This window comes from Penaeus monodon, chromosome 37 (assembly GCF_015228065.2).
Source record: "Penaeus monodon isolate SGIC_2016 chromosome 37, NSTDA_Pmon_1, whole genome shotgun sequence".
NCBI classification, from domain to species: domain Eukaryota; kingdom Metazoa; phylum Arthropoda; class Malacostraca; order Decapoda; family Penaeidae; genus Penaeus; species Penaeus monodon.
In genome coordinates this window covers 3,203,961-3,215,688 of record NC_051422.1, presented here as the reverse complement: position 1 = coordinate 3,215,688, position 11,728 = coordinate 3,203,961, and the positions used below count along the sequence as shown (strand labels likewise).

The 11,728-nt window shown below is 39.3% G+C and overlaps 1 protein-coding gene across 1 annotated transcript in view; it reads right to left on the bottom strand.

Annotated features, from left to right (window-relative positions):
* Window positions 1-1,281: 1,281 nt before the first annotated feature.
* Window positions 1,282-11,728, bottom strand: part of LOC119596053 (trafficking protein particle complex subunit 11-like) — a 46,215-nt gene continuing 35,768 nt past the window's right edge. The window contains 9 exon segments of the mRNA XM_037945158.1: window positions 1,282-2,807; window positions 3,477-3,656; window positions 5,788-6,007; window positions 7,606-7,769; window positions 8,649-8,783; window positions 9,312-9,410; window positions 9,758-9,909; window positions 10,357-10,498; window positions 11,165-11,249. Of these exon segments, the coding sequence (XP_037801086.1) occupies window positions 2,736-2,807; window positions 3,477-3,656; window positions 5,788-6,007; window positions 7,606-7,769; window positions 8,649-8,783; window positions 9,312-9,410; window positions 9,758-9,909; window positions 10,357-10,498; window positions 11,165-11,249 (1,249 nt within the window). The 3' untranslated portion in view covers window positions 1,282-2,735.

Sequence of the window (11,728 nt, the reverse complement as noted above, 5' to 3'; positions counted from 1 at the left end):
AGCAAAATATGAAAATGGAATTTTAAATATATATTAGAAGGTTATGAGACAGCATTGTAAGTTCATAGAAGACAGAGCATCCCCATCGAAGACACCAGAAAGAATTAAATGAAGAGCAGGAAAGAAGTTTAAGTTTAAGTTTAAGTTAAGTTAGGTTAAGTTAATTTTTTTCATTCCAATTATTTTATATTGTATAATCACAATGGCATCTAAACATGAGTTCATTATATGTTAATTTGCCAGGGCTAAAAAGGATTTTTTTTTATGCATGTAAAACAAGCTCTTTGCTGACTTGTGTGACCCGTTTCCTTAAATGTCACTGTAGATAGCAATTGGTCATTAAAAGAAGCCATTGTGGTAGATTACATCTTTGAATATTTGTATAATCAAGTAAAGTTAAGCTTCATTACATAACTCAAAATCAAGATGCGTAAAGATTCCTTACGTACGAAGAAAACAAAATTTCAAGTTGTATATCTCCTTGATTAAAAGGAAGAATTTCTGTCTCAGTTTGTATAGGAAGCAGAACAAGCAATGCAAATGACAATTGTAGCTGTAGAAAAGGACGAGAGAAATAAACAAATACCAAAGGATGAAGTGCTTCTCCTGTAAACCCAATCCAGGACCTTTTATGGCTGGCAGATTCAAATGTTTGCTTGTGTTGTAATGTCATGTTTGATGATTGCATGAGAAGGGCAGGGTGGGCTTTGGACATCTTGCAACCAACAGTTGGGTCAACAGACATGAAAATTTTATGCAACAGTATTATGGCTGGTCCTCCAGAAATATTCAAAACATACAGAAAACCTTGTTGATTTCTATTGGTTCCTAAAATCACTGCAGTTTTGTTAAAACTGTATTTAGTTGTGTCCCTGTAACAAGTCTTATTATGGGCCAGCACCTCTTGCAGCAAAACCTGTACAAATTTGGGAATAGCATGTGTGTCTGAATCAATGAATGACTCTTTATAAGTGTTACTACAAGAGACCTTATAGCTAAAAAATTAACTATAATTTTGATCTTTCAAACCTATGTTTAATATCATTGTTTTCCAAGATTACTATGATTTTTTTTTTTTTTTTTTAATGCAGAACAAAAATGTCTTAGAATTTGCCAACATGGATTCCTTTCTGGTCTCATGGTATCTTAACTATCTACATATGCCTAATAAAAGGTTAATATAGATATTCCACAAATCCCTTTCTTACAGAGCAATTTTAGCAAAATTAAATTAGAACAAAAGTGAGTGCATAGTTGTCAGGAAAATCAAATTTGCAAAAGTTAATGTTTAATTTTAATCTTCAGAATATAACAGATTTACACTATTAATTAATTTTCAGAATATAACAGATTTACATTAATAACTCTTATGTGGTTAATACCAGTCCTGTAAATGCTATATTATGAAAGCAATAAACAGGTTATCAAATAATGAATATGGAAAATACCATTTCAAATAATAATAAAGGACATTAGTCCGTTATAAAAACTCTAACACTCTCTCTCCCTCTCAAGATACAGCAATACATACATAACAGTTTAAAAATAATAATAGTACATAGATGCAAGGTTTTGCTGCTGTCTCTCCATATAAAGGAAAAATTCCCCAGCAATTACCCTATATAAGTTAAACAATGTAAGTGTCTTTTGACTAGACTAAACAGACTTTGAAGTTCTAAATCTGTTTCCTCTGTCTTTGAAGATATCTGTTCATGAAGGAAGCTCATGTCTTGTAGTTGGTTCTGTCTCACGTCAAGCAACTTCGCACCCCAAAGTGTGGCTACAATTTTACAGGTGACTTTTAAGGGAAAAATAGTATGATTTGCTGTGATTTCCATATATGTTCTTATACATTACAATTAACATTTGGAAAAGTGTTATACTAAACAGGTTTTTCAACATAATTAGAAAAAAAATCTTTAACAAACTTTTGATAATATATTCTCTTCACTAGAAATTCCTGGCACATTTTTTGCATAAAAAAAAAAAAAAAAAAAAATTACAACATAACTATCAGTAAACAATGATAAAAACTTAGCATTAGATAATGAGAGTCAAGAGAACCTACAAGGTAACTGCACAAGAAGCACCCTTATGTTTTACTGTTTATTCAGTAAGTAGACTTCCTCTTTCTCCTTTAATGTCTCCCCAAATTCATAAATATATCAAGACCATTTACATAAATAAAATAAAATATTTCAGAATGCAATTTCTGCAAGTTACAATTGTAAAACTTGTTTCTAAAGATTTGTTTCATGGACATTTTTTCCTTAACTTAATTTAATTATAATGCTGTTTAGTCACACTCATGACATGCAGTCACACAAACAAAATAAAGTTACATAAAATAAAACAGAGATCCAAATGTGCAATACAGTGACCCCCTCCCCCCCTGAAAAAATACGGCAACAAAATAAGACACAAACACTGACCACAAGACAGATTTGTCTTGTTGATTTTGTGTGTCCCTTTGCCTGCAGCACAAATAATGGATGACACCTCAACGTTCGCTTCACCACATAAGCAATATAAAATGTTAAGGGACACCATATTGCATACTTCAGGATGAAAGCTGCTCAACAAGTAGAAGGAGAAAAGAAAGGAGTCAGAATCTACCATTTAAGCCCTACCTCCCTTCCTATCACCTGAACCCTGCCTCCCTTCCAGCCTAAACAGTGCGTCCTGCTTCCTTCCACAGCGCGCGAGCAGCTGGTCCTTTCGCAATGGGGAGGAGATCAGCTGGCGACCATGGCTGCGAATTGGCCAGACAAAGCTGCTACTTCTGTGTCGTTCCTCTTAGCTTGAGGCTGTGGGCGGAAGAGACATGGTTTAAAAGCTCTGTCACTCATATCAAAATTGTGATGATGAACACAATATTGAAAATGGCAATACTGGTGGCACATTCAGATGACCGTTATTTGGTTTGTTTGTGATGTGCTATAATGATATCAATTACATATGAGACAGCATTTATTTTAATGCAATATTTTGTGTGAGGAATGCTGCATAGTGACAAGTATTTATATATTTCTTATCATTATCTTTTTTTTTTTACAAAAAAAAATCTTTAGCTACCAAAGTTCCACAAAACAATAACATATAAGAGTAAGGAGTAGTAGAAATAGTAACAGACTGCCTACACCACAGATACAGAGAAGACATAACCCTGCTGTGCCCTGGGTTGCCTACACCACTAGGCTGAATGTGAAACATGGAATTTGTCTTGGCATGAGAGTAAATACAACTAAGGGATATGAACCAGTGTTTATTTCTAGGTGAATGCTATATCCTAATGTTTATTTCAAAGGGATAAATCTTGGCAAATAAGTGAAATGCTGTCAAACTAACCTAAACAAAAAAAGAAAAAAGAATTATAAACAGAAAGAATAAGGAAAAAAAGGCAATAACAAAAGAAGGAAAAGAGGAAGAAGAATTAAAAGACCAAAAAAACATAACCAAACAACTTCCCAAATTACCATGATGTATATATGTGTGGGCAGGATGCGCGCCAGCAGTGCTTCGAGGGAAGCTGGCTGGCCGGGGGAATGTGTCTCGATGCTCAGGCACAGCTTGGGCAGCTGCACATTGCCCGCCAGCAGTGGGTACAGGGTGTATGTCACTCTTTCGCTGCACCCCGGCAGCACTTTGAGACGCAGCTGAAAGGAAGGGTGGGAGTTATGAACAACATCTATCAAGGCAGAGGAATGGATGGGGTTCACTTAAGTGGAGAAAGGAATTTCAATTCTTTCAAAACTTGGAGAGGGAGAGGGAGAGGGAGGGAGAGAGAGAGAGAGAGAGAGAGAGAGAGAGAGAGAGAGAGAGAGAGAGAGAGAGAGAGAGAGAGAGAGAGAGAGAGAGAGAGAGAGAAGAGGAGAGGAGAGGAGAGGAGAGGAGAGGAGAGGAGAGGAGAGAAGAGAAGAGGGAGTGGGGAGAGAGGGAGGGAGGGAGGGATGGAGAGAAAGAGAGAAAGGAAAGAATAATAATTAATAATAATAATAATTTAGTTTGATTCCATTTGTTACAATGGATATTCTTGGTGTGACATACTGTCTGTCTCATTTTGCTTCTAGATTATCCACTGAGTGCAAGGAATGGCCAGGGTTACCATCCACTGGCAGCGAGGGATTTGAATGCAGGTCAGCAAGATTGCTAGACGAGATCGCTACCGCTGCACCACACAGTACACAAGAGTTAGAGAAGAAAGAGAAAGAGAAGGGATGGAAAGAAAGAGAGACGGGAGAGTGGGAGAGGGAGAAAGAGAGAAGGGAGGGAAAGAGAGAGAGAAAGGAGAGAGGGAGAGGGAGAAAGAGAGAGAGGGAAGGAGGGAGGAAGGGATGGAGAAAGAAAGTGAGAGGTTGAGAGACAAACGCAGACTGTTGGATTAAGAAACACACAGGCAGGCAGGCAAGCAGATAGACATACAAGGGGGCTTCAAAAAGTTTGTGGAAAAAGTCCATTACTAAAAATCATACGGAAGGATTTTGATTTCAGTCCACCTAAACATTTTTGTATCAATATGTTATAACATGTTCAAACATGAACCTTTAAATGCAGGTAATAATGCATCGCCGCCAGGTGGAAGTCAGGTGCCATTCAAGCAACATGCAATCCACCAAAATTGAGGCCAGGGCAAACATTAAATTCATGGTGAAACTTGGTGGGGAGAACAGGCAAATCATTGACGCTCTGCAACAAGTTTATGACAATGCCCTAAAGAAATAAACAACCTAAAAATGGATAAGTCTGTTCAGAAGTGGAAGAAACGAAATTGAAGATGAGCCCAGCAGTGGCAGGCCATCAACGTCAGTCTGTGAGAAAAACATTGATACTGTTTGAAACTTGATTGGAAAGGATACACAAATAACCTCTGAATCAGTAGCAGACACAATCAATATCTCTGTGGGTTCTGCACACACAATTCTGGTGGAGCGTTTGGGGCTAAGCAAGCTTTCCACTCAATGGGTCCCTAGGCTGAGGCGCCCAGATCAGCAGCAAACAAGGGTAGAGCTTTCAATGGATGAGGGATGAGGACTCTGAAGCTTTTGTGCAGAGAATTGTGACAGGGGATGAAACATGGGTCTACCAGTACAATCCCGAGGGGTGGAAGTGGACCAGCCAAAGCAAAATCTGAGTGTTCAAGAGGAGAGGTCATAGCTACTGTCTTCTGGGATGCAGAGGAGATTCTGCTGGTTGACTTCCTTGAGAGCAAGAAAACAATTACATCTGCTTATTAAGAATGCGTTTTCAGAAAACTATCAAAAAAAATCTCAGAAAAATGCCATGGAAAGCTGCATCAGCGCATTCTCTTCCACCATGACAATGCATCTGCTCACGGTGCTCAGCAGACAAGAGCTGTGCTGCGTGAATTGGGAAATCGTCCAACATCCACCTTACAGCCCCGATATAGCCCCAGCCAACTTCTTTTTGTTTCCAAACTTTAAAAAATCATTGAAAGGTATCAATTTTCCATTGGCTGAAGATGTAAAAAGAGTTGCTCTGACATGGTTCAGATCACATAACTTCCAACTGGCGGCAATATATTATTACCTACATTTAAGGGGTCATGTTTGAACATGTTATAACACGTTGGTACAAGAATGTTCAGGTTCACTGCTATCAAAATCCTTCCATATGATTTTTAGTTATGGACTTTTTCCACAATCTTTTTGAAGCCCCCTTGTATACATATATATACATACAGATTGACACACAAACACATATACACACATTAATAAAGCCCTCTAAGGGCATTTCAAACAGGTAACTGGCCAGCACCAGCCTACCCACCTCCTTGTGTCCAGCAAACATGAATGCGTCCGAGACCTGCATGGTGAGGGCCAGTTCCATGGTGTGTGCAGCATTGTTGGCGATGTTATAGGCCAGAGTGAGGGGGCTCCGTACCACACCTTGGGGGGGAACCTCGCACTCCACCCACACCCCCCACTGCTCCACCACCACAGAAGGAAGGCCCACGCTCACGCTGACTGCTGGGGAACTGCTTGAAGACCTGGATGCAAGGGGGATGGATGTTACTCACTGCCACCTTCATTCCCTGGGACTTATAATAATACCCTTTGGCATTAACCAATTATACTCATACCTCCTAATGTTCCTTATTTTTTCCATGCACAATGTGAATTTAATAAGTATAAAGTAAGAATACTCGTAATAGATGGCATTACGCCCCTACCCTCACAAAGACCTTCATACTTTCAGTAGACCTTTAACCTTATACTTCTTGTAACAGTATTATATTGTATATATTCAGCTCATGGTTTACAAGTTTTTTTTTTAAATTATTTATACACATACACTTGTTCTACTGCTTTACTGCTCCCTTTCTTTTTCCCCCTCTCTTCTCTCTCCTTTCTCTCTCTCTCTCTCTCTCTCTCTCTCTCTCTCTCTCTCTCTCTCTCTCTCTCTCTCTCTCTCTCTCTCTCTCATCTCCCCTCTCTCTCTCTCTCTCTCTCCTCTCTCTCCATCTCCCCCTCTCTCTCTCTCTCTCTCCTCTCTCTCTCCTCCTCTCTCTGCTCTCTCTCTCTCTCTCTCTCTCTCTCTTCCTTTCTCTGTCTCTCTCCTCTCTTCTCTCTCCTCTCTTCTTCCTCTCTCTCTCTCTCTCTTTTCTCTCCTTCTCTCTCTCTCTCTCTTCTCTCCTCCTCTTTCTCTCTCTCTCCTCTCTCTCTCCACTCCCTCATCTCTCCTCTCTCTCCCTCTCCTCTCCCTCCTCCCTCTCCCTTTTCTCTTCTCTCTTCTTCTCCTTTCTCTCTCTCTCTCTCTCTCCTTTTTCTCTCCCTTTCTCTCCCCTCTCCTATCTTCTCTCTCTCTCTCTTCTCTCTCTCCTTTCTCTCTCTCTCTCTCCTCTTCTCTCTCTCCTGTCTCTCTCTCTCTCTCTCTCTTCTCTCTCCTCTCTCTCCTCTCCTTCCTCCTCTCTCTCTCTCTCCTCCCTCTCTCTCTCTCTTCTCCCTCTCTCTCCTTTCTCTCCTCTCTTCTCTCTCTTCTCTCCTCCCCTTTCTCTCTCTCTCTCTCTCTCTTGTCTTTCTCTCTCTCTCCTCTCTCTTTTCTCTCTCTCTTTCCTTTTCTTCTCTCTCTCCTTTTCTTCCTCCTCCCCCTCTTCCTTTCTCTTCTCTCTCTTCTCTCCCTCTTCTCTCACTTCTCTCTCCTCTCTTCTTCTCCTCTCTTTCTCCTTCCCTATCTAATTCTCTCTTCTCTCTCTCTCTTCTCTACTCTCTCTCTCTCTTTCTTTCCCCCTTCTCTCTCTCTCTCTCTCTCTCCTCTCTCTTCTCTCATCTCCTTCTCTCTCTACATACCTCTCTCTCTCTCCTCTCTCTCTCTCATGGCAGTGGCAACTTCTTTAACTCTGATGCTCAACTGGTTGATAACTATATGACAAGCATAAGAAATGCATTTTGTGATGTGTAAATCTGCCTAAGCCTACCAGAAACATCAAAGATAATAAAAGATAAAATTTTTGATGTTTAATGATTTTTGCGCTGCTTGCACCATATAAGTGAATGTATGACTGAAATTTCCATAAAAGGTCATGCTCTGTCAGTTAGCTCTTCTAACAGTATCTAAGATAATACTGCCAACAAGACCCCCACCCACCTCTTCCAGTAAAGCACATACTGCCCGAGTGTCACGGCCGTGTTTGGCGTTGCTCTCGGGGACAGGGCAATGCAGAAGCAGTCAGCCCCCATCTCCCCATCGCACAGCTCCGTGTCTGCAATCTGTGAAATGGCCTCGCCTCCCATGACCTGAGCTTCACTGGCCTGGAAGATAAGGAAGGTGTGGATCTGACACGTCTTTGGAAGGAGACGATAACTAAGTGATATTAATTTTCTGGGGAATAAAAATGAGAATTCAGGGAAAAAAAAACAGAAGAAAAAAACAAAAACAAAAGACAAACAGTATGTCTAAACCAATATCTTTCTGAATGCAATGGCACAAGTTTCTTTTTCCCTGGTTAAAAATTACATCCTGAGAGAGAGACAGCAAATACCTCATTCCAAGTGTAATGAGATATTTGCAGCATATGAAAGTTTATACACTTGTAATTTTTCTTTCATCATCTATAGTAAATTTCTAATAACTTCAAAGAAAATAATTCCACGTAAAAACACTGCAGTATGGTGGATGAAAATACTTATACACCTTACCACTGCTTTAGTATATTACAAATGCCACATTTTCCTTTTCATAAATATGTTTTTTTTTCTTGTGTTTCACTCTTTTACATACATCTAATTGTAGATCTCTCAGCTCACAGTTTACTAAATGTTTATCTATTAGTTTCTGCATTCATGTCAATTTTTTTTCAAAATTCAAAATGTTGAGGTGGAAGGTCACTGTTTTTGACCTGTGAAGATGGGACTTTTCTCACTTCATTCAGAAAGGTGTTGGGATATGATGCATACATATAAGGCCAAGCTTGTGCAAAGGTGTTCTCTGACCAAATGCTCCAAAATGCATTTAAATTCTTTGCAAGTTTAAACATTCCCCTACAACACAAGAATAAATATAATCACATTAACTACAACTTGCTACAGCTGTATGATTGTAGTACACTGTTTAACACCTGTTGCTCTTGAGGACTTCATACTCTCATCCTAACTCACATTTCTCTCAGCAGAAAGAATTCTACTACTCACCAGGGCCAGCGTGGAATTGGTGAGCGTAATGGGGACATGTGACAGGCACTTGATCCTTGGAATGACCAGGAAATTCTCTGCTCCAGCTACCCTTCCCACCTTCTCAAAACGCATCGTCTGGGTTTCTACACTGACCTATCGTGGTAAAAAGGGCTTTAGAAGTATTGTGTATATAGAATCTTATATAAACAGAGAGGGAGGGAGGGAAGAAGAGTGAGTGAGCGAGAGAGAGAGAGGGAGAGAGAGAGGGAGAGAGAGAGAGAGAGAGAGAGAGAGAGAGAGAGAGAGAGAGAGAGAGAGAGAGAGAGAGAGAGAGAGAGAGAGAGAGAGAGAGAGAGAGAGTGAGAGAGAGTGGTGAAAAAGGAAGAGAGATGAGGTGGAAGATATAGAGAAACGAGGTGGGAGAGAGAGAGAAGTGAAAAGAAGAGAAGGGAAGAGAAGAGAAGAAAAGAAAAAGAAACAAAAAGAGAGAGTGAAGTGAGAGTAAGATTTAACCTATTTTCTTATTGTGGCTGTTTACCTATTCATCTCTGTGTACACCTTACTGTCTTTGTGTTTGTGGAGTAAAAGAAGAAGGAAGAGATGAGGAAAAATATATAAACACAGAAGTAAAACACTGAATTGGAAAGAAATAATAATCAATGCATGTACAGAGACACTCACCTGGAAGGGAATCATAGCCTGAATCTGAAAGGATTTCTCGTACACACAGGGGCAGTGGCTGACGGTCGTCCCTGATGACACTGTTACTGTGTATTCCACCTGAATGAAGGAAAATTCAATCCCGTTTTCAGAACAGCAATGCCATTTTGGAATAATGCTCTTACTCTAGTTAAATTTCGCTCTGTAATTGGCTGAACTCAGCTTGACAAACTATAAGGTAGTTATGGAGCCTAAGTGGTAAAATCTCACAGATAGTATTTGTGATATATACTTCCTGGCAAGTACAATCCACTTCCTCAACATGAAATCCTCCAACAAACACACACACACACACACACACACACACACACACACACACACACACACACACACACACACACACACATCAAAAAGAACTTTCCCAACAAGTCTGCAAAACACTCAGACCTTCCCAATGTCTCTCTCACCTTGAGGTTAAGAGTCCTCTCTGCTGCAGTGAGGCACTTGACGTAGAAGGTCAGAGAGCACTCTTTTCCCACGGCCAAATCCCCAGACTGGAAGTGGTTGACCTGTGAGCCCAGTTTGTCACTCTGCAGGCCAGATGACGTACAAACTTGTGCTGGACAGAGAGTAAGAAGAGAGGCAGAGTATTAACACAGCAAAGACTTTTATCATGCATTATGATTTAAAGTCATTAACACATTCCTGGAAAAGATATCTGAGGGTGATGCTGTCCACAAATTTATGAAGATACTGATAGCCATAGTCATCAAAATGCATGCAATATAATTTGAACATTTTATGAAGAGCTGGGAGTTTTATCTCTCAACCTTTAAATACAGTTGAACTACAAGCATGTCAAACTAGTGCCTTGGCGCTAAGAGATTAAACTATTTTGATCTTAATACTATGGAGAGAGGGAGACTAAAACGAAGAAGAAATCTTTCCACAAAACATGACAAGCAAATATTTCTTCCCATAACACACCCAATAAAGGGAAAAATTGACGAACACTCTCAACACTCTCTCCACAACACCAGGAACCCAAAAACCTTGTGAACCTTACTTGCATGTTCCAGGTTGGAATGTGAGGAGGAGTCGAGCCCAAAGCTGACCAAGATGTCTGAGACCAAGCTCTCTTCTCCGTTGGTCAGCTGAACCGATATGGGCAGCCACTCCCACACTAGAGCTGTGGAGTCGTGCTCTGTCTGGAAGTTAAAGATTGAAGATGCAAAATAAAAAGTATTTATTTGAGAGACCTACATTTCCAAGCTTTCGTTGAGTAAAGTGCAATTGAATGGGATAATAAAAGAAAAAACTCCTAGTAGAAGCCACTGCAGTCGGAATACATTCACTTCAAATGTGAGAACTAAATTGAGATCATAATAATTATTTGAGATTTACTTTTCAGGTTCTTGTTCTGGCGCCATTGCTTTTCTGGTGTTCTTAGTTCTAGAACCATTTAAACTGTTTCACTCGACCCATTAAGTTCAACTAATAATAATTCAGTAAAATTTCTCTGATCTCCTAATTATGCATCTTGTGTATCCTGAAGATTAACTGAAATGTGCCAGCCACTGTAGAGTAAACAACTAATAATCGTGCGGCACACTCAACCCCATCTGGTAGTCATGGGAAATTTAAGCAATGACTTGCAATTTTGTTCCGAGGTGACAGACCAACCGCTGTTGGCAAACTGAACACCAACATACAAGGATTTATAGTTTACACAATATACCATTCTCATTCAACAATAATTATTATAATAATAAAGAACACTACAAACCAAAATAATTAATGACCAAATGAAAACAAAAACAAGAACAAGACCACCTATGCACCATTCTTGCACAGACAAAACAAAGGGACTAGACCTTGACTTGGAGTTTTGGTTGTCGGGGCAAAATCTCCGTCTCTGCGATGGGAACTGTTGTGTCAAACTTATCTCCACAGAGAATGCTGAAATTACGAGTAACAGTGTCTGTAAGTATTTTACAATTTTTCTTCCTTTACTGTTTATCTTAAAAGTTTATTTAGATAATAATGTTGCAACTATGAAGATTGTCAAAATGTACATATAAAAATATAAAATATGTATCTAAAACAACATTAAATATTAATTTCATCTTAGGTCAACTTTAAGAGGCTAGTAAATTATATGAAAAAAGGAAGAGAAAATTAATAATTATCTCAAAAACTGACAAAAGGAGTCCAAACAGGAGTAAAATGAAGGCCACGGGAGGGCACAGAAAGATAGAAAGAAAGAAGAGTACAAATAAGAGTGAGAATAAGAAGACAAAGAGAAATGGGGGGGGAGAAGAAAAAAAAGAGAAAAAAAAAGGAAAAAAAAAGAAAAAAAAAGAAAGAAAGAAAAAAAAGAAAACACAAAGAAAAAGAAAAAAAAAAAAGAAAAAGAAAAGAAAAGGAAAGAAAAAAAA